The 24561-nt window shown below is 40.0% G+C and overlaps 1 protein-coding gene across 2 annotated transcripts in view; it reads left to right on the forward strand.

Annotated features, from left to right (window-relative positions):
* The first annotated feature begins 1862 nt into the window (after positions 1-1862).
* RGS12 (regulator of G protein signaling 12) overlaps positions 1863-24561 on the forward strand; it is an 85776-nt gene continuing 63077 nt past the window's right edge. For both annotated transcript variants that reach the window (XM_030946821.1, XM_030946822.1), the window contains exons 1-3: positions 1863-2025; positions 7758-9704; positions 24068-24187. In XM_030946821.1, coding sequence (XP_030802681.1) covers positions 7848-9704; positions 24068-24187 — 1977 coding nt within the window. In that variant the 5' untranslated portion in view covers positions 1863-2025; positions 7758-7847. The remainder of the gene's footprint in view (positions 2026-7757; positions 9705-24067; positions 24188-24561) is intronic.

The following is a 24561-nucleotide window of genomic DNA, read 5'->3' on the forward strand; positions in this document are numbered from 1 at the left end:
GTTTCTTCAGCTGTTTACAAGGTCAGACTGAAATACATTGATCAATTTTCCATTCTATAGGCAAGGAGGTTGTGCAAGCGAGTCCTACATCTGTTGGGGTAACACAGCAACAGAAGCAGTGGCTAAAGAAATAAAGTCTTGACAACCTCCTGTGGCAGCTGGAAATAACTGGGCTGTTAAGGGATGGCAACCCAAACCAATACCTTTGATTTGTGGAATGCAATTCTCTACCTGTGACATCTTCCCAGACAAAAGGACAAAGAATTATAGCTTCTTTGGGCAAACTTAAATCACTGGAGTATTTTTTAAAATTACTGTACCTCACCTGAAAGAATCAACTGTGATGTTTAAAATTAACCACTCAATTTTCTTCCTTGAGTTTTGAATTTTTAGCCTCCCTAAGGACTTAATAAGTACTTTTATGAGACACAGTACATCTGAAGAAGTTTGGAAATATGTTACACTGATCTGCCATGATATGATATCTTCTGTGAGGATAAGAAAAAGACATAATGCTTATTTTATTTGGTTATTTTTTCTTTTCAGAAGCTTTTCCCATAAAACTGGATAAGAGAGATAACAAAACTGGGATCGAGGTTGACCTGAAATGTCTCAGATTGGTAGAAACCTCCTTGGGATGGACTGACAAAGAAAAAAACCAGCAGAATGAGAAGGTGAAGGCCAGAGTAGAGGAGCAGGATCCTCTGTTTTTCCAAAGAGCTTTTTCCTTTGCCCTGTGTTTTTGTTTTTCCTGAAGACTCTGGTATCCTGTAAGCATTTCAGCTCAGGATGGAATTATTAAGAAACAATTTCCTAGCCTGGATAAGAATTAGACAAACGACTGAAGTTAAAGCATTAAGCCACGGCATTACAATTTAGATGTTATCTTACAGAGATGACAGGAACAGTGAGTTGTGGGATAGACATGCTGCTCTGGAGACTGGGAAAAAACTCCAAAAAACCCCAGAAAAAGGTAAGAATTCTCCTTCAACTTGTGCCTGGTAGGTTCAGTGTCAGGTTTCCTGTGCGTAGAGAAATAAAATTAAATACCCCACATACAAAGGATTTCTAGAAGTACACGTTAACAATTAAAGATGACATTCTTCTCCTAAGATCACAAAATCCTTCCAGGTTCTGTAGGAGAGTCAAAGAGATTTGGTTAATTCTTCCTTTTTTTTTGACTCTTGCATTCCTTACGAATTTCTTGACCGGTGTTAACACTTCCCCCCCTCCCCCTTCCTATTTCTCCTATTTGAAGTAAGAGAAGTGTTGCCCTTTTGAAGTGAAGAGCTGCCCCCGGTGTATTTTGAGCACCTGCTGCCTGTGCCCAGCTCCACCGGGCGGTGAAGCTGCCCCTTGGCCCACACCTTTGTCCTTTCGGTGTCAATAACCCCTCAGTGCCCCGCTCCGCCTCAGGCTCCCGGTGCCGCCAGTGCCCGCCGCTCCCTCACCCCGCGCTCCGTCTCGCTTTATTCCCGACCTTCAAAGGCGCGGCACACCTGTCTGAGGCGGCTCCCAGCCCCACCTGCGCTCCGAGCCGCGGGCTGTCGGTCCCTCCCCTCACATGGTCCGGAGGCTGGGCTGCGCTCCGTGTCCCGGGCCCGCCGTGCCCGCGGTGCGAGCCCGAGCCCGAGCCCGGCTCCCGCTCCCGGCCCCGTTCGAACGGCCGCCGCCAGCCCGCGCCTGCGCACTGCCCGCCCCGCCGGAGCCCAGGGCGAGGCGAGGCTGCTCGGATAGACCAGCGAACTACGCGCCCCGTCATGCCCCGCGCGGCCAGCTCCCCACGGCCGGAGCGAGAGGGCGGCTCGCAAGGCACGCCGGGAGCTGTAGTCCTCTGGCGCGGGGTATTGTCTCTCCCCTTTCTCTGTCCGGGAACCCGACCGCCACCCCGCCGGGCGAGCGCGGTGACTGACAGCGCCGGGCAGCCAGTCGCCGCAGCGCCGTGCGGCCGAGCCCGGCGCCGTCTCCCCGGTGACCGGGACAGCCGCTGCCTCGGCGAAGTAGCCGGAGTCCCGGGGGACAGAGGTGAGTGGGTCCGAGCAGGGCAGCGCCCATCGCCGCCCGCCCGGCACTCCCATCCCCCTCGCCGCCGAGCGCCCGGTCCGGGACCCCGCTGGGATGCGGCGGGAGGAGCGGGGACGGCAGATGGACGGCGGGAGGGGGGACGAGGGGGGAGGGGAGCGCGGCGGCGGGGGCCGAGGGGAGGCAGCCGGGAGCCTTGGCCGCCCCTGTGCGCGCCCCTCGGGCTGCGGCGCTGCCCGCGACCCCCAGAGCGCAGCGCGGAGGGGCCGGCGGGTCCGCTCGCGGGGGGGCCCCGGGCGCTCCGTGCCCTCCCGTCTTTTACCGCTTGATTTTTCAAATCGTCCCTGCGGGCTCAGGTGCCGCTTCTCCCCTCCCCGCAGCTCCACCCCCGCGGGAAGCGGCTGCCCCGGGAGCCGGGCAGTTAATGGGTAACCCCGCGGGGCGCTGCTCCGGACCCGCCGCCCGCTCCGCCGCCCCCCGGGTCCCCCCCCACGGTGCCCGCGGGACGGCTCCGCACCCGCCGAGGGCAGCGCCGGGAGCTTCCCCGGGCAGCGGCAGCGGGGCCGTGCGAGCGGCTGTGCAGAGCCCGCCGGGCCCCTCTGCTGCCCCCAGAGCGCCCCGAGCCCGTCCCGGCTGTGCCCGAGCCCGTCCCCGTGTCCCCGAGCTCTCCCGGCTGTCCCCGAGCCCGTCCCGGCTGTGCCCGAGCTCTCCCGGCTGTCCCCGAGCCCGTCCCGGTGTCCCCGAGCTCTCCCGCCCGGGTGTCGCTGCTGCCGCCCCTAGTGCCGCCCCTCTGCGCGGCGTCCCAACAGTTCTGGAACGAATTTGCAAGAAAAGCAGGGGGGAAAATGCCTAACTGCGAACAAAACCTTTCCACCTTCTTAAATACGGCAGATAAATTAGTCTGAGTTGTAGGCGCATGACTGTCTGTACAATAGCTTTAGGAAACTGTCTTTATTCACGAGTCTTGTCAGACAAAACAGCAAATGTCCTGTTTGTGTTCCTTACACTTCGTACACTGTCTGCAGTGGGAGAAGAGTTTTTATTAACAGCTACTTTTTAGCCTGTTGTTACTAACTACAGTTAGTATTTTTTGAATGATCACACTAGGTACACTTAAAGGAAACATAATGGTCTGTCTTGCCAATTGTGAAATGCTGATGAGATTTTTTTTATTAAAACATTGTCCTGCCCAAGTTCTCAAACAACTGGTAGCTGTCTTTCTACGTGTTGTGCTGTTACATTTCTTGTGTAACTTGTCTATAAACATGTACCACATTTGAATAGTTAGTGGAATTCAAATGTGACAGCTTCATTTGAGCTTTGTAGGGACTTGGCATCAGCTCTGCCTCAACAACTGGCACCCATGCTGAAGAGTCTTTTGCATTACTTCAAGACCTGTGTGAGAGATGAGGGAACAGTATCTCTCCTCTGTGCACTTCCACTTTGCATACTTTATTCTCTTGCAGTCCCACTATGAAAAACAAAATAAAGCCAGACAGAATGAAGCCAGACAATGTCTCTGCACATGAACATGGATCCTGCAGTGCTGAGTACCAGCTCATTTCCAGAGGCTTTTTGGGAGGTAGTGGTGGTCAGTCATGTACTCCTGATCTCCAGGGGCTGCCCCATGCCCTCTGTAACTGCTCAGTTACAGTTTAACATGGGCTGCAGCAGGAGTGTGCCTCCTGTTTCTGTTCTCTTTGTTGCTATGAGATAACAAGAGCAGAAGCCGGAAACAAACCACCTCTCTCCCTTGAAAGTAAGCAAATACATGTTATTTTCTTTGGAGCAGAGGGTTTGAAAATGACATGAAAAGCTAGCGTGGATATGTAACAGTGTTCCATACAGAAATGCAGTGTTTGTGGGATGCAGTACAGTTCAACTGTGACTGGTATTTTTGGTGTTTTATACCCCACAAGTAATTGATTCAAATGGTAGACCAGGATGTATGCTGGCAGAAATCTTGAATGTTTTGTTTTATTTTGCAGTTCTGTGTCAAAGCTGATGTGTATGGACAAATTATGTTATTTCACATACTTGAACAACTCTTAATGCGTACATATTAGTGTTTTTGCCAGAAATGTTCTGTGAAATATTTTGTAGTTATAAAGCTACAAAGCTTTATATCAGTGCAAGTGAATTGGTGTTTTTGCTTCACTGGATATGCTATATGTTTTATAATTTATTACAGGAAAAGAATATTCAGACATGTTTACTTTGGAATTGTGGAAGTTTGTGCCACTTCTGTGCCATATCTCTTCAGCTCCAGGTTTCAAGTCTGCAAAGAAATTAGGAGAAAAGTTAGCAATTAGATAACTTGATAATTTAGTTTTGAACAAGTCTGTTAACAGTTTGAGAATCAACTAATCTCTGCTTAGGGAAAACATTATTTCCATAATTTTATATTTGCCTGTCCTGCCATTATTGCAGTAAAACTTACTTGGAATGCTGAGGGTTCTTGCAGAAGAGATATATTTATAATTTGTCTTGAAGTTTCCTAGATAAATTTAATGAGATGTTATTTGTCCTGGGTGTAATTAGCATAAAAATTGCACAGTAATATTCAGGTGCTGAGGGAGGGAAGAGGTGATCTAGTGAAGTAATACAGTTTTTCTTTGGTTGGTGTTTTTTGTTTTGGATTTTTTAGAGTATAGACACATTAATAACAAAAACCCTTTGATGTTGAATTAGTTCCTAACTTTACATCTACAAAATTCCACAAATATATTAATAGCTGAAAATCTTCATACATCTGGAACATCAGTATTAGAGGAAAGTAACATGTCAGCAGCCTGCTGCTTTGTTTTTATAATTGCCAGGTTTTTGAATGACATTTCATTATCAGTGGTTATCATCTACAATAAATGCTTGATGTGTAAGGGTCATAGGTTAAGAAGGAAAATGGCTAAATTGACTTTTGAACAGAGTTAAAAGGAAAACCTCTCTTAGCAAATGCAGAGTTGTGATGTAAGACAACGTTGGGGTTTGCCTCTTCCCAAGAGCAGACTAACTGCATTTTCATTGTGTGTTTTTTATAGTGGCATTCAGGATATTTTTTATAGATTAGAGAGAGAGCTGTAAATAACCTGTTTTTCTTATCAGCCACTTCAACATTGTATATTGAATCTCGAGTTTTTTAGTAACAACTGTTTTTTATTATATTTTTAAAAGGAGATTATTTATAATCTCATACTCTCTTAATTGTTTCCTTTGCTCTTGGAAGCTAGTAGCACAGTTTTAGGTGCCAGATACTATTGGGCTTTGTGGTGACCAGGTTAACAGCACAGATTCAGGGGATACCCAGGAGTCACATTAGGCTATTCTCCAGACAGCTGAAAACAGAAATATTCACTCTAAGGCAAATTAGAACATGTATGTATTCATGCTCCTAGATAGAAGGTTTTTATTTACTGTTGGACATTTGTTAGTTCTATTTTTTTTTTTTTTGAGAACTATATCTTGAAATATTTAATGATTATTCTCAAAAGGTACTAGACCTAATTACAGATAGCTGAATGCACAGTGACCTCCTGATTCCCAATTTTAGCTCCATCAGGAAAGGGTCAAACAACATTTAAGATATGAGACAGGATGCCAATTGATGGGGCTTTCTTACAGCAATGTAAGAGTTAAGTTTGGTTAAATGTTTGCAAAACACTTCTTATGTTATGATTTCCATTTAAAGGTTAAGTGTGAAGTTTCATTATTTCTTAAAGACAAGGGGTTTTTTTTTGTCTCAAATTATAGGAAATGTATTGTTAATGAAGCTGGATAATTGCTATATTAAAACAATTTGCAAAAATCATTCTACACTGAATAGTCACAGCTGCACCATGGAGACATAAAAACCTGATGTCCCTTTGTTAAAAAATATCCCCCAAAAACTAAACCCCAAAAAGTAAGGCCACCTGGATCTTTTCTGGTATCTTGAAATCTGTCCTATTTTGGGTTTGGAAGGGTTTTGTGGGAATTACATCCTTCAGTTGAGTATCTAGGAGAATATTTGAGAAAGAGCAGTGGTTTCTTAAATTTGATAATCAAGGAGCCCATATGTAGATAAGTAATCAAGACTATTATTCTAAATTGTATTTTAGTTTTGGTTTGTTTCTTAATTGGTAAAACTTCTGAAGTAACTGCCTTGTTTGTTCTAAGCCAGGCAGGAATACTGTGAAAGTAGTGTTCTGTGGATTTAATCACATTCTCAGTGTGGGTTTTTTAATTGTTTCTGTAGCTGAGAGCCATGTCAGTAGGATTTCTTGGTCGTTTTTGGCCATGCAAGTAGTGAGTGGGACACCACTAGTTTATCACTTTAGATATGATAAAGAAATGTGTTGTCTCTGTCTGTAAGTATACTTATATCTTTATGTGAATGTATTTATCTAAAATGTTGCCTGCATTTTGCCCACATATGCAAGATACTTGCTTTCAAGTACCTTATACAGTTTAAATACAGTTTAAATGTTACAATGTGACTGAGTAAAGAATAAGCCTGTGGACCAACTCAGACTAATTATTGTCAGATTAGCTCTCACTTGCTCAGATGGAGTTTATTGCAATTTTATGTAGCTGTAGTCCCATGGGTTTTTCTGTCAGTCATTCTCCAGACCTTGGAAGTGAGGGTTCATATAGTGCAACAAGGGGATAGTTTCAAAAGTTGAACAAGTTGTCATTTCTTTTATTTGTATTTGTCATTTTCATGCATTTGAACCTGCTTAGTGGGGGGAACTTCTCTAAAACAATGGAATTAGCCCAAGTATGTTTAGAACAAGACATCCAGACTTCAGTGCTGACACTAAAATGTAGTGAAATATTCTACTTCTTGCTGTTCATTCAAAGCTGTTATATGTTAATTGCAAAGTCATGTCTAGATTAATACTGGCAGCATATGTCTTTTTCACTCCTTTTTTTTTCTTTTTTTTTGGTATGTTTAAGCTAAACTAAAACACATGAATGTTGGAATGATGGTCTGAAATGCATTTTTACAGTGTTTGCTATCTGACAAATTGTTTTGAGTAGATTAATTGATGGGTGTAACAGTAAATCTGAAATTGAATCCCTTTGGTCTCATACATGACTGAATGCCCACTTGTCATTGCATATGTAAGTGAAATATATGTAAGGAAGTTGAAGTCTGAGATACTTATTTTAAGCTGCCTTTACAGTCAGTAGGAGATACAGGCAACTCTAGGGGTAATTAATCTCTTTTACATGGTACATGTGGTACCTGTTTCTGTACACTGTGTAAAGGGGGTGAGGTATAGCTGAGTAGATGAGCATGAGCTCTCATTTTTGTTTTGCTGGGAAAGGATGTATGAGCCTAAATAAGGATTTTCTCTATGCTGTAAAATGCAGTGGTAGTATAATGGCGCAGTAAGCCAGAAGGAAATTGAATAATAAGCAATGGGGGGGAATTGGGAAAGACATAACATGCTTAGTTATAAAAAACACCGACTGTACATCAAAAGACTTGGATCCTGTTCTTTGCCATTCTGTCATGTTGTCATCTTGGACAGCCACTTTATTTACACTTGCAACTCCTTTCTTATCACTAAAATGAACACCGTGGTACCCGTTCTTTTCAAACTGTTCTGAGTGTTTTGTTAATTCTCTGGCAATACTTTTTGGTAGAGTTCACTAGCTATTTTTTCTCAACAGTAAAAGGAATACTTGGTGCTAAAAAACCTGAAATATGATGAGAATTAAAATGTCCTTCCTTTCTTTCCTTCTTTCTTTAGATCTTCATCAGATGGAGTGATACTCTTGAAACATGACAAAAAACTGGACTAAATAAAAGTTTTCCTATTTTAGGAAAAAAAAAATCCAAAATGTACAGACCAGGAGAGACGGTCAAACGTCGGCTCAACATGCACGCTCCTCCACGGATAAGAAGCGTGGAAGTTGCTCGAGGAAGAGCAGGTTATGGCTTTACCCTTTCTGGACAAGCCCCTTGTGTTCTTAGTTGTGTGATGAAAGGAAGCCCTGCAGATTATGTTGGACTTAAAGCAGGAGATCAGATATTTGCAGTTAATGAAATCAATGTGAAAAAAGCCTCGCATGAAGATGTAGTGAAACTTATAGGGAAATGTTCTGGAGTCCTGCACATGGTCATTGCTGAAGGGATGAGTCATATGGATTCATGTTCAAGCGATGAAGAAGTTGGATTTTATGATGGGAAGGGGTGGCTGAAACCCAAACCTGACTCTAAAGCTCTGGGTATAAACAGAGCAGAGAAAGTTGTCGAAGAAATGCAGTCTGGTGGAATTTTCAACATGATCTTTGAGAATCCTGCTCTTTGTGCTGGTAACTCAGATAATTCTGCACCAAAACAAAGATCATTTCCAGTTTCTGCTGCTATGAAATTTGAAGTTGGCAATGAAAGTGTAAGCAATCCAAACCTACTGTCAAAGGAAGAAATAGCCAAAGTTCTGAATGATGATTCAGTTTTTAGAATTGGACTAGAGAGTGCAGAAGACTTTGGGTTAGATGCAAGCATTTTGAATGTTGCCATGATTGTAGGTTACTTAGGCTCCATTGAACTTCCTTCAACAACTGCAAATTTGGAAACAGAGAGTTTGCAGGCCATTCGTGGGTGCATGAGACGTCTGCGGGCAGAGCAGAAAATCCATTCCCTGGTGATGATGAAGATAATGCATGACTGTATTCAGCTCTGCAGTGACAAGTCAGGTGTTGTGGCAGAATATCCTGCAGAGAAACTGGCATTCAGTGCTGTTTGCCCGGATGATAGACGATTCTTTGGACTAGTTACAATGCAGACAAATGATGATGCAAGCTTGGCTCAGGAAGATGAAGGGGTCCTGAGGACATCTTGCCATGTTTTTATGGTGGATCCTGAATTATTTCATCATAAAATTCACCAGGGAATAGCAAGACGTTTTGGACTGGAATGTACAGCGGATCCAGATACAAATGGCTGTCTGGAGTTTCCAACATCATCTCTCCCTGTCCTGCAGTTTATTTCTGTCCTGTACAGGGATATGGGGGAGCTGATTGAGGGAATGCGTGCGAGGGCTTTCCTCGATGGTGATGCAGATGCTCATCAGAATAATAGTACCAGCAGTAACAGTGACAGTGGGATTGGAAATTTCAACCAAGAAGAAAAGAATAATAGAGTTCTGGTGGTTGATTTAGGGACCAATCCAAGTAAACACATTCCTAGCAGCATATGGGAGAATCCAGTAGGAAGGGGACAAAATCAGCCTGCTTCCCATTGGAATGGCTTCTGTCATGAGCAGGAGGGAAACATCCCTTTAGAGGTAATTCAGAATGATAAGTCCCAAAATGTAAGCAAGCACTTGAGCCCTTCTGCTCGTATTGAAGTTCCATTGGTTTCCTCACGAAATTCAGTACCCCCATCCAAGAAAAACGCTGCAGGCCTGGGCAATCAGAGGTGGCTGCCTGTGCACGTTTTGCAGGAGTGGCAGCATGGCAATGCCAGCGACCAGGAGTCGTACACCGACTCCACAGATGGCTGGTCCAGTGTGAACTGTGGCACCCTTCCCCCCCCAATGAGTAAGATTCCAGCTGACAGATACAGAGTCGATGGCAGCTTTGGTCAGCCACAGCTAAAATCTCACAAAAGTGAATGGTCCAAGAAGATGTTCTGCATTCAGAACAAATTTGGCCCTCCGCACAGTATCAGGAAATCTAAAGAAGATAAAAAGGTAAGAATATGCTGGTGTTGGTTCTTAACAGTATCAAAAACCCCCACACCCAAACCCATCTGCCTATGGTACTTTTACACAGTAGTATTTGCATATTAAAATCTAAAGGTGCATTATATAATTTACAAAATTTCAGGTGAAGAAAATAATACATGCTGCTCTCGTCTGCAGAGGCGTTTCATATTCCTCTTTAATTGAGTGCAGCTCTGGAATTGTACTTCTGCTGGAAGTGTTGTCTGTTAGTGCTTTCTCACTTCTCTTCTTGTCTCTTCATTGTTTCCAAATGTCTCAGTGGCACTGAAATGAAAAGGAGGCATGACATTTTAGCAACTTCAGTTTCTCTTGACCTTCAGCTGCAAAAGAATGGAAAAAGTCTGCATCTTTAGTCTGGTTCCTTTTTGTAGAAAGCTGGCTTGCAAATGTTGTTATTTTAGTGCCATCTATTTTTATAGAGACGTAGTCTAATCATTAGTCAAAAACCTGGATTATACACTGTTAACTGAATAAGACTGTTTTATTACAAACTTCACTCCACCAAACATCTCAATACAAGTAGCATTAAAAACCAACATAAAAAACTGGTAGTGGCAGGTCAAGTCTAACATTCTACCTGCAAGCCTGTAATTCAAATTTTATTCCAAATTACCGTTTCTTCTTGTTTTGTCTACTATTAGACAAAATGAGGAGACTTAAAAAACAAAACAAGGTGTGGGAAGAGTGTTCAGGATGATTACATACCCTTTGTGACACACACATTTTGCTGTTGAGGGAGCTAATCTCAGGGGAGTCTGTTGTTGATAACTGGAATTCTGGTAAAGTGGAGGCCATTGTTCTGATACTGAAAGGATCAGTAGCAGTTTTGTATCTGAAATGTTTGCTGACTCCAGGGAAAGACAGAATCTTATACTCCAAATTAGCCTTCAGGAAGCTTTGTCATTCCAGGCTTAGTGTTCACCTTAACAATACACCAGTGTATAACTATTATATCTACTAGTTTGTTTGTTTTTATTTTCAGCACAAAAAGCATAAAAAAGATTGTATGTGAAAGTTTTGTGTATTGCTTGTATTATTGTTTCAGATGTCCATTATGCTATCCAAATCTGTTGTGAAAAAAAAATCTGTTTTTTTCCTCACCTGATTTTTTTCCTCAGCTTAAAAATATACAACTGCTGATCAAGTGGATGACAGTAGAAGTTTATTGGTTGTTTCATACTGTTAGAAACAAAACCTTTCTGGGGATTAGGTTGCAGAATTTAAGTGCATTTTGGGTTTGGTATGGAAAGAGAAAATATTTTTTATTGCTTTTCCTGGACTGAAAAGCAAGCAACTTTTGTGCACATTCTATTGTATGCTTTTTGTGCTGAAAATAAAAAGAAATAAACTAGTATGTATAATAGTTATACACTAGTGTGTTGTTAAGGTAAACACTGCTACAGGCAGCGATGTTTTCTAGAGCCACAATAAAATTAAATTTCAAGTGTTCTTTAATACAAGGTGATTCACACTTTCAAAAGCCAAACAGAAACACTAAATTTGAAAACACTGCCCACCCAAACCACTTAAGACTCAGTTCTATCTGCTGCCCTGAAGTCTTTGCTGATGGGCCAAGGAAAAGGCCTCTTTATGTGCAGCACCTGGTGCAGGTGCATGGTGGATATTGGTCCCAAGTGCTGCATTGGATGCTGCTGGAATTCCTTCTGGGTCTGTGTAATGAGTTTGTGTCTGCAGTGTCATCCATTACAGTAATGTGGATTAGATATTTTTCAGAAATACTATTTTATGGAAGTCAAGATTATACTAATTAAAATCTCAGAGAAAATTTTACACTTTGAGATGAAAGATGCTCTACATGTGGCTAAAGAGTAATAATATTTCACCTACTGTATCATTCAGATCATCATAAACCAACACTAAGTATGTCAGTCTTCCCTTTTAAGTCTATCTGATAATAAAATAGGCATTCTGTTCTTTGATTAATGACAAATTTGTTTGCAAGACACATTTAAAATGTTCCTACATGGCTTTAGCATTTAATCTCTTCATTAAAGTTACAGACCCTCTTTTGCATTTTAATTTTATTTTTCAGTATTATTGAAGGCTGTTGAAACTGATGAGAAAAGCTCATAAAGATTATTTGGAGTAATTCACAGAGATGAAGCTGTACAATGTTCTCATCTTAAATCTTTCATGTAAATAATCAGAGGATGTCATTATGATCACACTTCTGTACTTCAGGTACTGCAGAAATAGAGAAAATCTGTATTTGCAGTTTCATAAGAGAGAAATTCAGACTTTATTATTTTGTGTGAAGGGATGAGGTAAAACTGCCCATTCCAAACCATTATTCAGGTGGGTTAGCTCCTGTGTTCTAGAAAATTACATGTTCTCAGCTTCCTGTGACCTTTTTAAGTGGTTAGGACTTATTTTACGCAGCTTGGTCAGACTTTATTCCAGTCACAGAATAAAGTGTATAAAGAGGCCACATAGGATTACATTCATATTTTTACAACCTGGTGCTGAGTCTAAGTCTTCATTTGGCAGAACAGTGCTTAAATTGCTTTTGTCTCTTACATCAATACCAAAGGTAAAACATCCTATGGGTGGGAATGTAGAAGCCACTAGAGGGAGAAAAGGTTGCCAGAGGTAGAGATTCTTGTGATGGACTCTGATTCCATATGAAACACTGTCTTCCTTGGAATTTTCATCACACATGAGCTCCTGGATGCAATTCTGCTCTAGCAGAGCTGCTGTGCAGATAAACAGTGATGATCACAGTGTGTAATTCTGAAAAATATGCTGTACTGTACAGTGCTAGTGGGGGGTAAGATGGGCATAAACTGCTTCCAGATTTTATGGCTGCACTTACAAAACATTTGTGGATTGTACAGCACGCAAGAGCAGATGTGAGAAAGTGTAAGTGAACATATCTATTTAAAATTGCACTTTCAGAACAGAGCCTGGGAAGTGCTTCTTGTGAGTAGGAATAGATATGGCATTTCAGACCTCTGTTACAAGCAAGTAAGCACATTTTTTGAGCTTTGTTTTCCCTTTAATGATGATGTTTTCAGCTCACAGACCAGAATTGTGATTAATTTTGTGATAATTGGCAAACCCACTTTTAATTAATTTTCTTTATGCTGCTATAAGGCATTTTAAAATTCAATATAAATGTGAATAGTAGAAAATAGTTTAAAATGCCTAATTTTGTTGTTAGTGGACAGCATGAGGTTTCCTGTTTTCTTTAAAATGCTGTAATTATGAATTATCCCCAGATTACTGAACACACGCTTTCACAATTGCTGTATATTTCATTTTTTTCTAAAACCTTTTTAAAAGGTTTCTGTGCATGGCAAGAGGAGAACTAAACCAGGGAGATTTTGGTTCTAGTCCACCTCTTTTGACTGAGACCTACCAGAAGATATCTCTGGCTCTGTGCCCCTCTTATATTGCTCCCTGTACTGAACTTCACATTTCTGGTGTTTCTTGAAAGTGTCTCATGAACAGATTTCTATTGAAGAAAGGAGACAAGGAGAATTTCTATTGAAGAAATGAGACCATCAATATTCTAATGAGAATTTTTTGGTGGCATCCATGTCTTCTGTAGGTCTCGGATGAAAACAAGCAGGAAGAGGCCTGATGATATTGTTGAAGTTTACTGAAAAGGCAAATCATGGAAGGCAAGGTGTCTTTTAAATTGAGATCAACTGAGGAAGATTTCTGGTGGCAATGAGCTTCTAAGTTGCTCTAAGATTGATGCTGGGTAGGGGTTGGGTATACTCTGGTGAGGTCTGTGAGACCAACATGAGCAGCCTGGTTGTAGTTTCAGTGGGAATGGAATAACTCCTGCTTTTTTGTTTGCAATTCCAGCTGCACTGTCCTGCCTTTGCTGTTGCATTCCTCTTTGCACCTTCTGTAGCATCCCACTAAGTTCCAGTCACTTACCTACTTGCTCCTGTGCATGGTTTTTGGGTGACACAAATGAAAAGCACCATAAGCAATCTGAAAACATCAGGGGATGTTAGAATTGGCAGGGGACTTGAGAAATTGCTGAGCAGGGAAGCATTCCTTTCCCTCTAGACTAAATTAATATAAATATGTTTGATTTTGTTCAACCCTCACTCTCTGTTTTCAGGCTAGTGCCTGGCCAAAAATATGTCTACCCATTACTGTTTTAAATTAAGTTTTACTGGGAAAATACTCCCTTTTCCACTGGAAAGCTTTTTAACAGTCAGTTTAGTATTTGAGTTCTCCCTCCATAAGGACAGAATCCTAGGCATTGACCTCTCACCATTCTCTTTTTAAAAAAAGAAAGTCTGTTTTAATAGTATGGCAGTGAGTATAACATTGAAGATCAAAAGAGGCTTTACAGCCTGAGCCTGATAATTAGCATTTGGGTCCTAGGTTTATTCCAAGTGAATATGACAAATTTTTTGAAATGTAATTAAAAAGCTTAAAATTTTGGGTATTGGCTTTTAGAAATCCTTTACTGTTTTGCACTTGTTATACTTCTGTCTCGATCACATAATTGTTTGTGCCGATGAAAAGTGTGAATTTGTAGTTGGATCCTATTTGTAGATCTTAGAAGAAGACAAAATCGAAAATCTTATTTCATGAGACTCACTGGACAATAGTATTGCAGATGTGTGGGTTTTCTTAAAGTTGATTGATATATATATATATATAAGATATATCAACTGCTTGGTAACCTTCAACATTTCAACTTCTGAAAATATTGTAAAAATGTAGAAGAGAGAAGATAGGCAAGCTGTACTATGGGGTTCACTAAGGCATCTTTCCCTGCTAATCTAGTTCCTGGGCAACTGTTTTTATTCCTCTGTTCTGTTCAGAAGTTTAACTGTAACTACTTTAGAGTTGTCTTTGTTTCCAAAGCAAGTGTTACTGAAAAAGATAGGCTGTCCAAGTTAAAAATGAATTTTTTTTTGGTGGTGAAAATCTGTAATTTGCTTCAGATCCAAGAATTGCAGTTTTTTACTGTTGGTAACTGGTTGGTGAACTAACTGCAAAGCAGATATTTTAGACGCAGAGACAATGTTGGCAAAGCTTTGTGGTTCCCATATTTGTTTTTTTGTTGTATAATTACATGTTTTTTTCTCTTTCCTTTAGAATTCTGTTTGCTCACTAGCTTAAATTGTTCCACCACAGCTGTTTTTAAAGCAGAATTAATGGCAGCTGGATTGCTATTCTTATGCAGTACAATTTAATGTTAACTTTTGGATTTATAGGCTTTGATCTGATTTGAGATCTACCTCTGTGCCTTAAAGAGAACTCAAGAAAAATCCCAAACACCAAGCTAGATCTGAGAATGTGCTAATGAGGCATGTACAGGAAATAGGTTCTCTGCTTTTTGCTTAGAGAAAATGAAAAACCATTAAATATTTTGGAATTCCATGCAGCCTTTTTTTATGAATTGTAATATTCTAAAATGATTTTAAAAATGGTTCTAGGATCTTCAAAGTCTATAAAGAAACCAAAATAATGCTGGCTGTGTTTCTTTGAAAAAGAAATTAGATAAAATCTGGACAGTAAATGTCTGTAGAGCGATGCTGACTTTTATGAAATGTCCTCATTTCATATTTATGTACTAGAAAGAAAATGGCATGTAAAAAAATATTTAGCATAGAATGAATTGAAATAATGAAAAATGGCTTAATATTTATGTTTTAAACATAAAAACTTTGAGATGGGAAATTATTAAGTTATTGTCTGTGCTAAGAAAGATCTGCATTCCTTGCAGTTGAGAAGATTTAGAGGAGAAAAGGAGTTGTAAAATACCAGTCTTTCACTAGACAAGAAATAGGGCCATATAGAATAAAGATCTTTAATTAATAGAAATAAATATGGAATTGCTAAAACTTACGTGAACTTGTACTTTTGGCATTCCTGATATCACTTGACTTTCATATTCTGCAGTTTAATTAGTGTGGAAAGAAACCACCACATAATTGTACTTTCTGTATAGTTTCATTTCATACCTGCTAATATTTATCCTGAGAAATACTATCAGTCTTTCTCTCTACTTTCTCTTAGTGATATCACCAATCCCTTACTTTCCAATCAGAAGTCAGCTTAGTCTTATCCTTTCCAAAAGTTTTTTCATAATTGTAATATAATTGGTTGCTGTAATATTATTTTTGAGATGGGTTACCAGAGTTATAAGCAGTTTTAAAAATGTGTGGACAGACAGTGTATTAATAAGGCTTTTTTTTTTCTTTTATGATGATTTCTGGCCAGAGTTTTGATTGTTACTGATTATTTGGCTATACTGAATTAATGTTCCCAGCTAATGCCTACCTAATGTTCAAGATGATTTGAAACTAGTTGTTAAGTCCTTTTTTGTATTTTTCTTCACATTTTCCCCTAGTGTAGTAAGGTCTTTTTGTGCCTCTGCAATTTCCAGCTACCAACTTCCAACTTAAAGAAGATACTTTCATCTAGTTATACTGAGAAAATGATCTTACTTTTTCATATGCATAAATAACACCAACATTTGTGGGCTTTTTTGTTTTGTTTTACTTTGGTGTTTTTGCTTGAAAAGGGATTAGGATGGTACTGAAGTGTAGATGGGTCAGTGTTTTGTGCCTAATATACTTAGTACAAGAGACAAGCATTAAATTTCATTTACTTGGATGTTCATGTCAGGACAGTCTCTTTTCTGTGTCTTCCTGGAATCCATATAGATCTTATTTGAAATTTTGCAACATTCTTCATTGTATCATGGGCCAAACTGGTATTTAAAATGCCACTGTAATGGTTAGAAGGGAGTGAAATGTGTCATTATCATCTGATCAGTAAAGAAGTATTCTTAAAAGTCTTTAAATCTGTTGATCAGCACTGGTGAATGTAGCATTTGAATTCTTTGTCGTCCTGGTGTACCCCAACCAAAAAAAGGAAAAAAAAAGGGAATTAGGATGTAATTAAAGCCTGCAGAAAAGCTGACACTAAAGTTTGAATGATGATAGACCTTTTGAATCAACCCTCTGTCATCTAACTGGGCTTTGTGAGGTGCTGTCCCTCTGTGATGGTGACACAAGTGCAGGGCAGCCTGAAGGGTGTCCCTTCATTCTGGCTTTGTCCACAGCACCTGGAGCCCTCTGTGTGAGCACAGGCACACCTGGAGCCCTGTGTGTGAGCACAGACACACCTGGAGCCCTCTCTGTGAGCACAGACACACCTGGAGCTCTGTCTGTGAGCACAGACACACCTGGAGCCCTCTGTGTGAGCACAGACACATCTGAGCCCTCTGTGTGAGCACAGACACACCTGGAGCCCTGTGTGTGAGCACAGACACAGCTGGAGCTTTCTCTGTGAGCACAGACACACCTGGAGCTCTGTCTGTGAGCACAGGAACACCTGGAGCCCTCTCTGTGAGCACAGACACACCTGGAGCTCTCTGTGTGAGCACAGACACACCTGGAGCTCTCTGTGTGAGCACAGACACAGCTGGAGCCCTGTGTGTGAGCACAGACACACCTGGAGCCCTCTCTGTGAGCACAGACACACCTGGAGCCCTCTCTGTGAGCACAGACACACCTGGAGCTCTCTGTGTGAGCACAGACACACCTGGAGCTCTCTGTGTGAGCACAGACACAGCTGGAGCTCTCTGTGTGAGCACAGACACACCTGGAGCCCTCTCTGTGAGCACAGACATACCTGGAGCTCTCTGTGTGAGCACAGACACAGCTGGAGCCCTGTGTGTGAGCACAGACACACCTGGAGCCCTGTGCCCACCCCTTGTCCCTTCCTGGGACAGCCCAGGGGAGAGGACCACAGCCAGCTCTGTTCCCAGCTCCCCCCAGATTCCTTTATCTCTTTCAGAACACAAGAAGTCCTTACCCAACATCTCCCATTTTTCAGTCTCTCCTGTTCTCAGCCCCTCCTTTTACAGAACTCTGAGTTTCAGTGTCAGTTTTGGGTGGGGGGCACGTGGTGCTGGCAGATGAGGGGCAAAGGGGGGTCAGGACCTGCTCTGCTCCAGAGGGACACTCAGGGGAGTGGATGCTGAGGGTGGGAATGGACAAGAGAGGAGCACAAAGCCACACAGTCCAGATCAGGATTTCAGACTAATATTGATGGCAGAATAATATTTGCATCAGCTTCTTAATTTTTTTTGTGACCCTTTCACTATTTTTTGTGATTTTGTGTGCATCCCTGTTTCCCATCCCTTTTCAGAAAGGTCTAAATCAGGAGCTTTCTTTCTGAAGTCTTAAACCTGCATTCTTTATAAAGATGAACTGCCAATCCACACTGACCTTTCTGCTGAGGGGCTCAACAGCCAGGATTAAATTTGGTAAATTTTGAGTATCCATAGAAGTTTCAAATTATATGGTCAGTGTATCTGGGCTCCAAACTGTTATGCACTTCACCACACAAAGTCACAGAATCAAACCTAAAAACAGTGGGAGTTTTCAACAGCTTCAAGAGCTGGAAATAGGACAAATTAAAATTTGATGATTTTATAGTTAGTATGATTAAGTTCTGTGACACACAGAACCTACCAAATTCTGTTGAGCTCCTTAAATTGAGGCAAGCAGTTCTGTGTGGCCATTCTAGCATGTGCATGGTCCATTGGTATTCTCTTAGATGGCCGGGACATAGGGTACTGTACTTGTTCCACCTGAACAGAAGGAAAAACATTTTCTATGAAAATTAGTGCACACTGGTAATGATGTTTTTGTCTTGGAGCTCCTAGAACTTTGTTCATCACATTTAATTATTTTCTTATGCTTTTTAAAATAATTTAAACTTTTATAACTATTTCGCTCAAATCTTGTGAGATTCACTTTTGTTGTGAACCAGTTTTGAAAGCATAGTTCTATAAATATAGATGATCAGGCTTGTCAGTGCTTTTTACACATTTTTGATTAGCTTCCCTTCTTATATTTTACCTTTCCTTCTTGCTGCTCTTCCACAGAGCAGGCAAAACCTCTGTCCCATCAGATTTAGTCCCTTTTAGTTTCCTAAACTTAAATTTAGTTTCCTCTCAAGATCACAAACTGTAATGTGTTTTCCATGAAAAGCTGTAAATTTGCTGGAAGCTGGCCTAAAGCCTCACAGCTTTTCTTTCTCCTTTTCTCTCCTTTCTGGATTCCTGCTGCCAGCTCGCTGTATTTTTTTGTTGTCAGGGATGCCAGAACTCCTAACAAAAATTCCCCCTTCCCGAGTCTCTGGTACTCCAATAGCTGCCTGTCTCCTTCCTTGCTAACCCCTTCCTGCACCTCCAGCTTTAGAACTGGTACCAGAGGAGAGGAAATCTATTAGTGATATCCAGGCAATAACTGCAGAGAGGCACAAAGACTGTTTAGCACAAAATGGAAATTTCAGGTTGTTGCATTTGTTGCAAAGTTATAATACTGGATAAGTGCATTTGCTGGGAGATGAAGGAGCACATTACAGCTCGTGCTATAGCTGGCAATTCCTTTAAGCTAATTGAAGATGTTTTCTGAAGGGGTTTGGTTTCTTTGTGGTCTGAATAATTGATCAAGTTTCATCAACTTTCTTCTGTGCACTCAGGCTCCAGGTTACAGCCACATATTGGCTGTCATAGTTTCACGTTGCATTTCTTTGGTAGTTCCAGCTTAAAAGAGTTCCTGTGGTGCTCAGGCCAGAGTTGGCAGTGAATGTCATGAGTTGTGCTGGCATGACTCTCTATGGATCTGCCTTAGGAACAGGATTATTTCATTTTGTAAACTCTAGTGGAGATGAGGGCACAGCCTGCTGCAATTTGTGAGCTTGCAGGAGTGGTCAGAGGTACATGCAAAACCCTTAAGCTGCCAAAAATCTTATATGGAACTGCTGCCTAACTTGTTTATCTGTTAAAAATACTTTTAAGAGCCCATCATTTTTTGTTCTATCTTTAAATAATTAGAATTGTGCAAATCATCTTATATTGGAACCTTTTTATTCTTTCTGTCCTGTTTGCAGTCCCACATGAGTCACATCCTTCTTCACTCCTCTGCCTTCCTCATACATGAAATACAACGTTTTCTGCTTTCTCATTTGTGCTTTTCTTGTAGACCATTCTTGTTCTCAGACAGAAACCATTCTCACTTGGACACTTCACAAAGTGCTGCTGCATCAGTCCTCCCCTGGTGACCTCTTTTCAGTGCTCTCCTTGTCATATTTACACTTGCCATTTCCTGTTTTCCTAAAAAAAAAGGGTAATCTAGTAATTTATTTAAAAAAGAAAAAAAATGACTCAGACCCCATTAATTGTCCTTATTCTCTTATGATTATACATTTTACTGGTATTTCAATCCATTCTAATTTTCACTTTTTTATAAGAGTAGAAAAAGGAATGTACTTTTTTAGAGCATCAGTACTTTAATTCCTTTAATCCTTTGTTGTTTTTCCTCTCCATCTGCCAAATCATAACAGGATAAAGGCTTTTAGAGATATGTTCTTTTATACTTTCACCATGATAGATAGTAGTGGCAGGGTGGCAAGTATTTGCATTGCAAATAGGAGAGGATGTATTGCTGTAGCACATGCTTTTCACTGATCAACTTGTTTTCACAAATTTCTCTGCTTTTTGGTTGGCTTCTGGATTCCTAAAAGTTCTAAGGTGAAGGCACTTAGTAAAATGTCAGGTGAACTTCAGTTTCTAATTCTGTTCTCTGATAGAATTTTTTAGATTTTCTCAACTATTTAGATATTTTTAGAGTTTCACAGATTTAGCAACACTGTTTTTGGAAGAGAATATTTAAGGTAAGATAATAAACAGTTCTAGGGCTTATAGGCAATCTGTATTTAAAAAAAAAACCCAAACAACCCTACAGCCTAATGTTCATGCAGCAAATGTCAGTGTTTTAGCTTGGCAGCTAACAGAGAATGTAGCAGCATATTTTTCACAGAGTGGTTTGGGTTGGAAGGGACCTTAAGTTCATCTTGTTCCAAACCCCCTGCCACAGGCAGGAACACCTTCCACTGGACCAGGCTGCTCCAAGCTGGCCATGTTTTTGGTCATACATGTATTGTTCTGAAATGTTTGTGCATAATTTAGTGGTATTTAATAATATCTGTTTAATAGTGTAACAAAGGCTTTTAGAAGTACAAAGATTTCTTTCTGTCTAACAGACTGCAGAAATGACATTAATATCAGTCATTGCACTAACAATCTCTCTGTGCTCAAATACTGTGGATTTCTTTAGCCATGCTGATTAGTACATTCTAGTTTCAATGGCTGTTTTCTGTTCAAGTCATGGATGCTTTTATTTCCAGCTCTTCATAGTCCCATGAAAAACATTTGCCAAAGTGGGGCTGTTTGCTTAAGATACATGATTCTTTCCTTCTTTGTGTGCATGTGTGTATGCACAGCCATTTTTTAAGTGATTGGAGAAGGAGGTCTGCCTTCATAGTCTGAATGTCTGGAACAGAATCAAGAAAAGATGAAAAGGGAGACTTCCCAGGAAATTAAATACTTGTGAATTGTAGTCTTTTTGGGTTTTTTAGGAATGCCCTCCTTAATTTTCTAGATGATTAATTTGATTTTTCAGAGCAAGGAAGAGTTTTTTGTCAGTTGAAAATATTTTCTTAATTGCAATTGTTATCCAGATGGGTTGGGGAAATGGTTAGCTCAGTGTATTTTTCTATTTTGTAATCATTGCTTAAGCATTGTTTTATTCCCAGGGTCTCTTTTTTCTTAACCTGTTCTTATCTTTACTGATCCACCCAGGGCTCAGCGGTCAGTTTTGCATAACAATATAAAAAACCATAAATAAAAAATTTGATTGGATACTAATTTACTCTCTCTTTTCTAATACCACACAATTTACAAGTTGTTTTTTCTGCTCTCTCTCTCTCTCTTTGTTATGCTTCTGACCACAAATAGGTAAGCAGCATTTATTTCCAAAATGGGACATCTGGTGATAATTGATCTTATCTAGAATCTACTTCTCAGTGGAATCTAATTAGATTTGTCTTTAGGCAGTTGGTTCCTCTTCCTTCAATTTGTAATGTTACTGTTTCAAAAAATTTTTAGTGCATGTTGTCTAGGTGCTTGTCTTAATCTCCCAGCATCACATATGGCAGTCTCTACTATTTAAATAAATACTGGACAATTTACATTCTTTTTTGAGGATGAAATAGAATAAATAGTGAAAATGTATTTGTTATTCTGAAGAGATATGTCTGCTACTGATAGTTTTTTCATTTTTTTACTTTCACACTTTTATTTTCAATGAAAGTTGAAGTTCTCTCAGGGCATCCATTGACTTTTAAGAAACACATCAAAGACCATTAAGCATCCATACTGTGTAACTGTTTCATTAGTTTCAAAGTACCAATTAATGATGCCATTAATTTGCTGAGTTGTTGGTAGTCGGATAGTTTTATCACTAATTCTCGGATTAAAAATGAAAAAAAAAATTAAAAATTACAGAACTAGTGGTGAAATTGAGTAGATGTACTTGTATATTCATGTTGTTCTAACTGAAAAATTCATACAGGAGGAGGAGCCTTGTTGATGTTTTGATCAGCTGTGCAGCAGCAGTAATGGATACAGCTGAATTTAGTCAGAGGTTGAGGTGAAGTTCACTGTGTGGCACAGATTAGGTGTAACCTTTCCATCACACAGGAAAGGCTGGTATGGCTGTAAGGGATGAGGTGTGAACCACCTCAGCAGTACCTGCCTGGATGAACAGATTTTAAAAGTTGCTCAAAAAGATGCTCAAAAAGACAGGAACTGTACTCATTCCACTGTTGCTTGTCAACATTTACAGAGAACAATTTTTCTTCTTTCACATTAATTTGATCATTTAGCAAAAGCCACCTTAGCTTGTTTATACTGCACTTGCAAATGCTCTCTCAAAACCTTGGCAGCTAAGATCCAGCTAATAGATTTCCAGGTTGTTGTGGCAGAACCTGCCCAATTTACTTCTCAGCCAATAAAAAAACCCCAAACCCTTAGCAAATAGAAAATTGGGAGGGAAAGAGATTTCATAGAAAAAGGGATCACTTTTAATACTGAATGAAGTTGAACTCTCAAGCCTGTTGAGGGGATGAACCCTGCTGCATACTTAGGATCCAGATTCCCGGTTTGTCTTGATAATTCTTTGAGCTTGTAAACAGAATCTCTTGAGAGCACTGGTGGTGGCCAGAGCCCAGTTGCTGTAGAACAGTGTTGTCTCCATGGGAATTAGCAAACAGGCAGACATCTCTGAGGCTGTACAATGCTCTGGCTGCTCTTCTCTGCTTTCTATGAGTAGTTGTTGGCATGAGGCTGTGAGGACGTGAAATTTGTGCTTGTTCTGATTAATGTGATGTGTATAGACTTCCCAATGAGTGATCAAAGGGAGACCAAAATATTTCAGAGCTCGGAGCACAGAAACTTGCCCAAAGGAAGAAATGAACACAAATAGAAAATTTAATACATATTACAAATCTGCCAAATGCAGAGCAATTATAAAAGTACTAATAAATATATTTTAAGCTTACTATAATGAAGAAAGATGCTGACATGAAATAGAAGGGAATTTGCTCTGATTTAAAGTCTTTTATTTTCTAAAGCAAAAAAGCATCAGTAGTCAGGGAGGAATTTTCCCCACATTAAATGTTACAGTGAAAGGAATCCAAAATTTCAGGCATATAATCACAAGGTTTTGTAATGTAGTGAGTTTATGTACATCTGCTTAGCACCAGTCACTGACTGTGCCTAATTTTAGGTTCAAGCTTACACTTTGCCATTTGGAATAAACTTGATATGTATATGCTGAGTAGCTTAACAGACATCTGGTAACTTTTTAGGGAGAAAGAGTATGATTATGGACATGAGAGAAAACAGATTTAATTATTGCAGCACCAGTTCTAGTAATGGAACATCCAAGTGAGGGAGTTGCTTTCCTCAGAACAAAAGTCCCTACAATTTTGTACGGTGTGATTTCAAAAGTTGGACTTTGCAGTAGCAAGGCTTTTAAAAAAGAGTAGTGAAAATAAGACTTTTAAAAATTTAGGGAAATGTTTCAAGAAAAGCTGTGTGAGATGATTTTTAGGATGGGAATTTCCTACAGAAAATACACATATTTTGTAATTAAATGTTTTTCAGTTAAGACAGGAAAGAGCCAGGATCATCTTGCATTTATTATTGACATGTATGTTTGCATTTTAGCAACCTAACTGATGACTCATGTTAATACAGTAAATTAATGATGAATGTTTAAGATACTTGACTTGAGACTGGAAAAGTCAACTTTAATGAATTTTAGTATTTTTTTTACTGGGGCATGGCAAATGACCAACTTGTTTTGAAATTTTGGTCCTGTTACATTTCCTTAAAATTCAGATCTCACTATGATCAGCAATGTACTAAAATTAAAGAAATAATTTAATATATATTTTCTGGTTTTTAGGGTGCAAAATTTGGACATTCAGTGGGATTAAATCAGGCTCCTCCTCCACGTTCCTCTGCTCGAAGATCATTTGGAAGATCGAGGCGATTTAGCATTACTCGCTCTCTGGATGACCTCGAGGTAATGAACTTTCACTTCAAATTTAGAAGTTAGTCTTGGAGAACTTATAGTAGATAATGCTGATAATTGCTGAAAGAAAGTTAGTAATGTATTAGTATAGTAAAGTTATTTACTATCATATGACATTTTTGTGAGGGGAATACAGATTTCAGGTATCAGCCTTTTTCGAAATTTCTTTAATAGGCTACATTGTGGCCATTCTTTCTGTGGGAAATTCTGACTTTATTTTTCATATTACAATTGGTCCTGTGTAAATCCACACAATACACTTTTGCTGATCAAAATGTTCATAATGTCTCAGAAATGAATGTATCATAATATATAGAAAAATCAAATGTTCATCATATTCTGGTTTTTGTTCAGCTGATGAATTT

This window comes from Camarhynchus parvulus, chromosome 4 (assembly GCF_901933205.1).
Source record: "Camarhynchus parvulus chromosome 4, STF_HiC, whole genome shotgun sequence".
Taxonomy (NCBI): domain Eukaryota; kingdom Metazoa; phylum Chordata; class Aves; order Passeriformes; family Thraupidae; genus Camarhynchus; species Camarhynchus parvulus.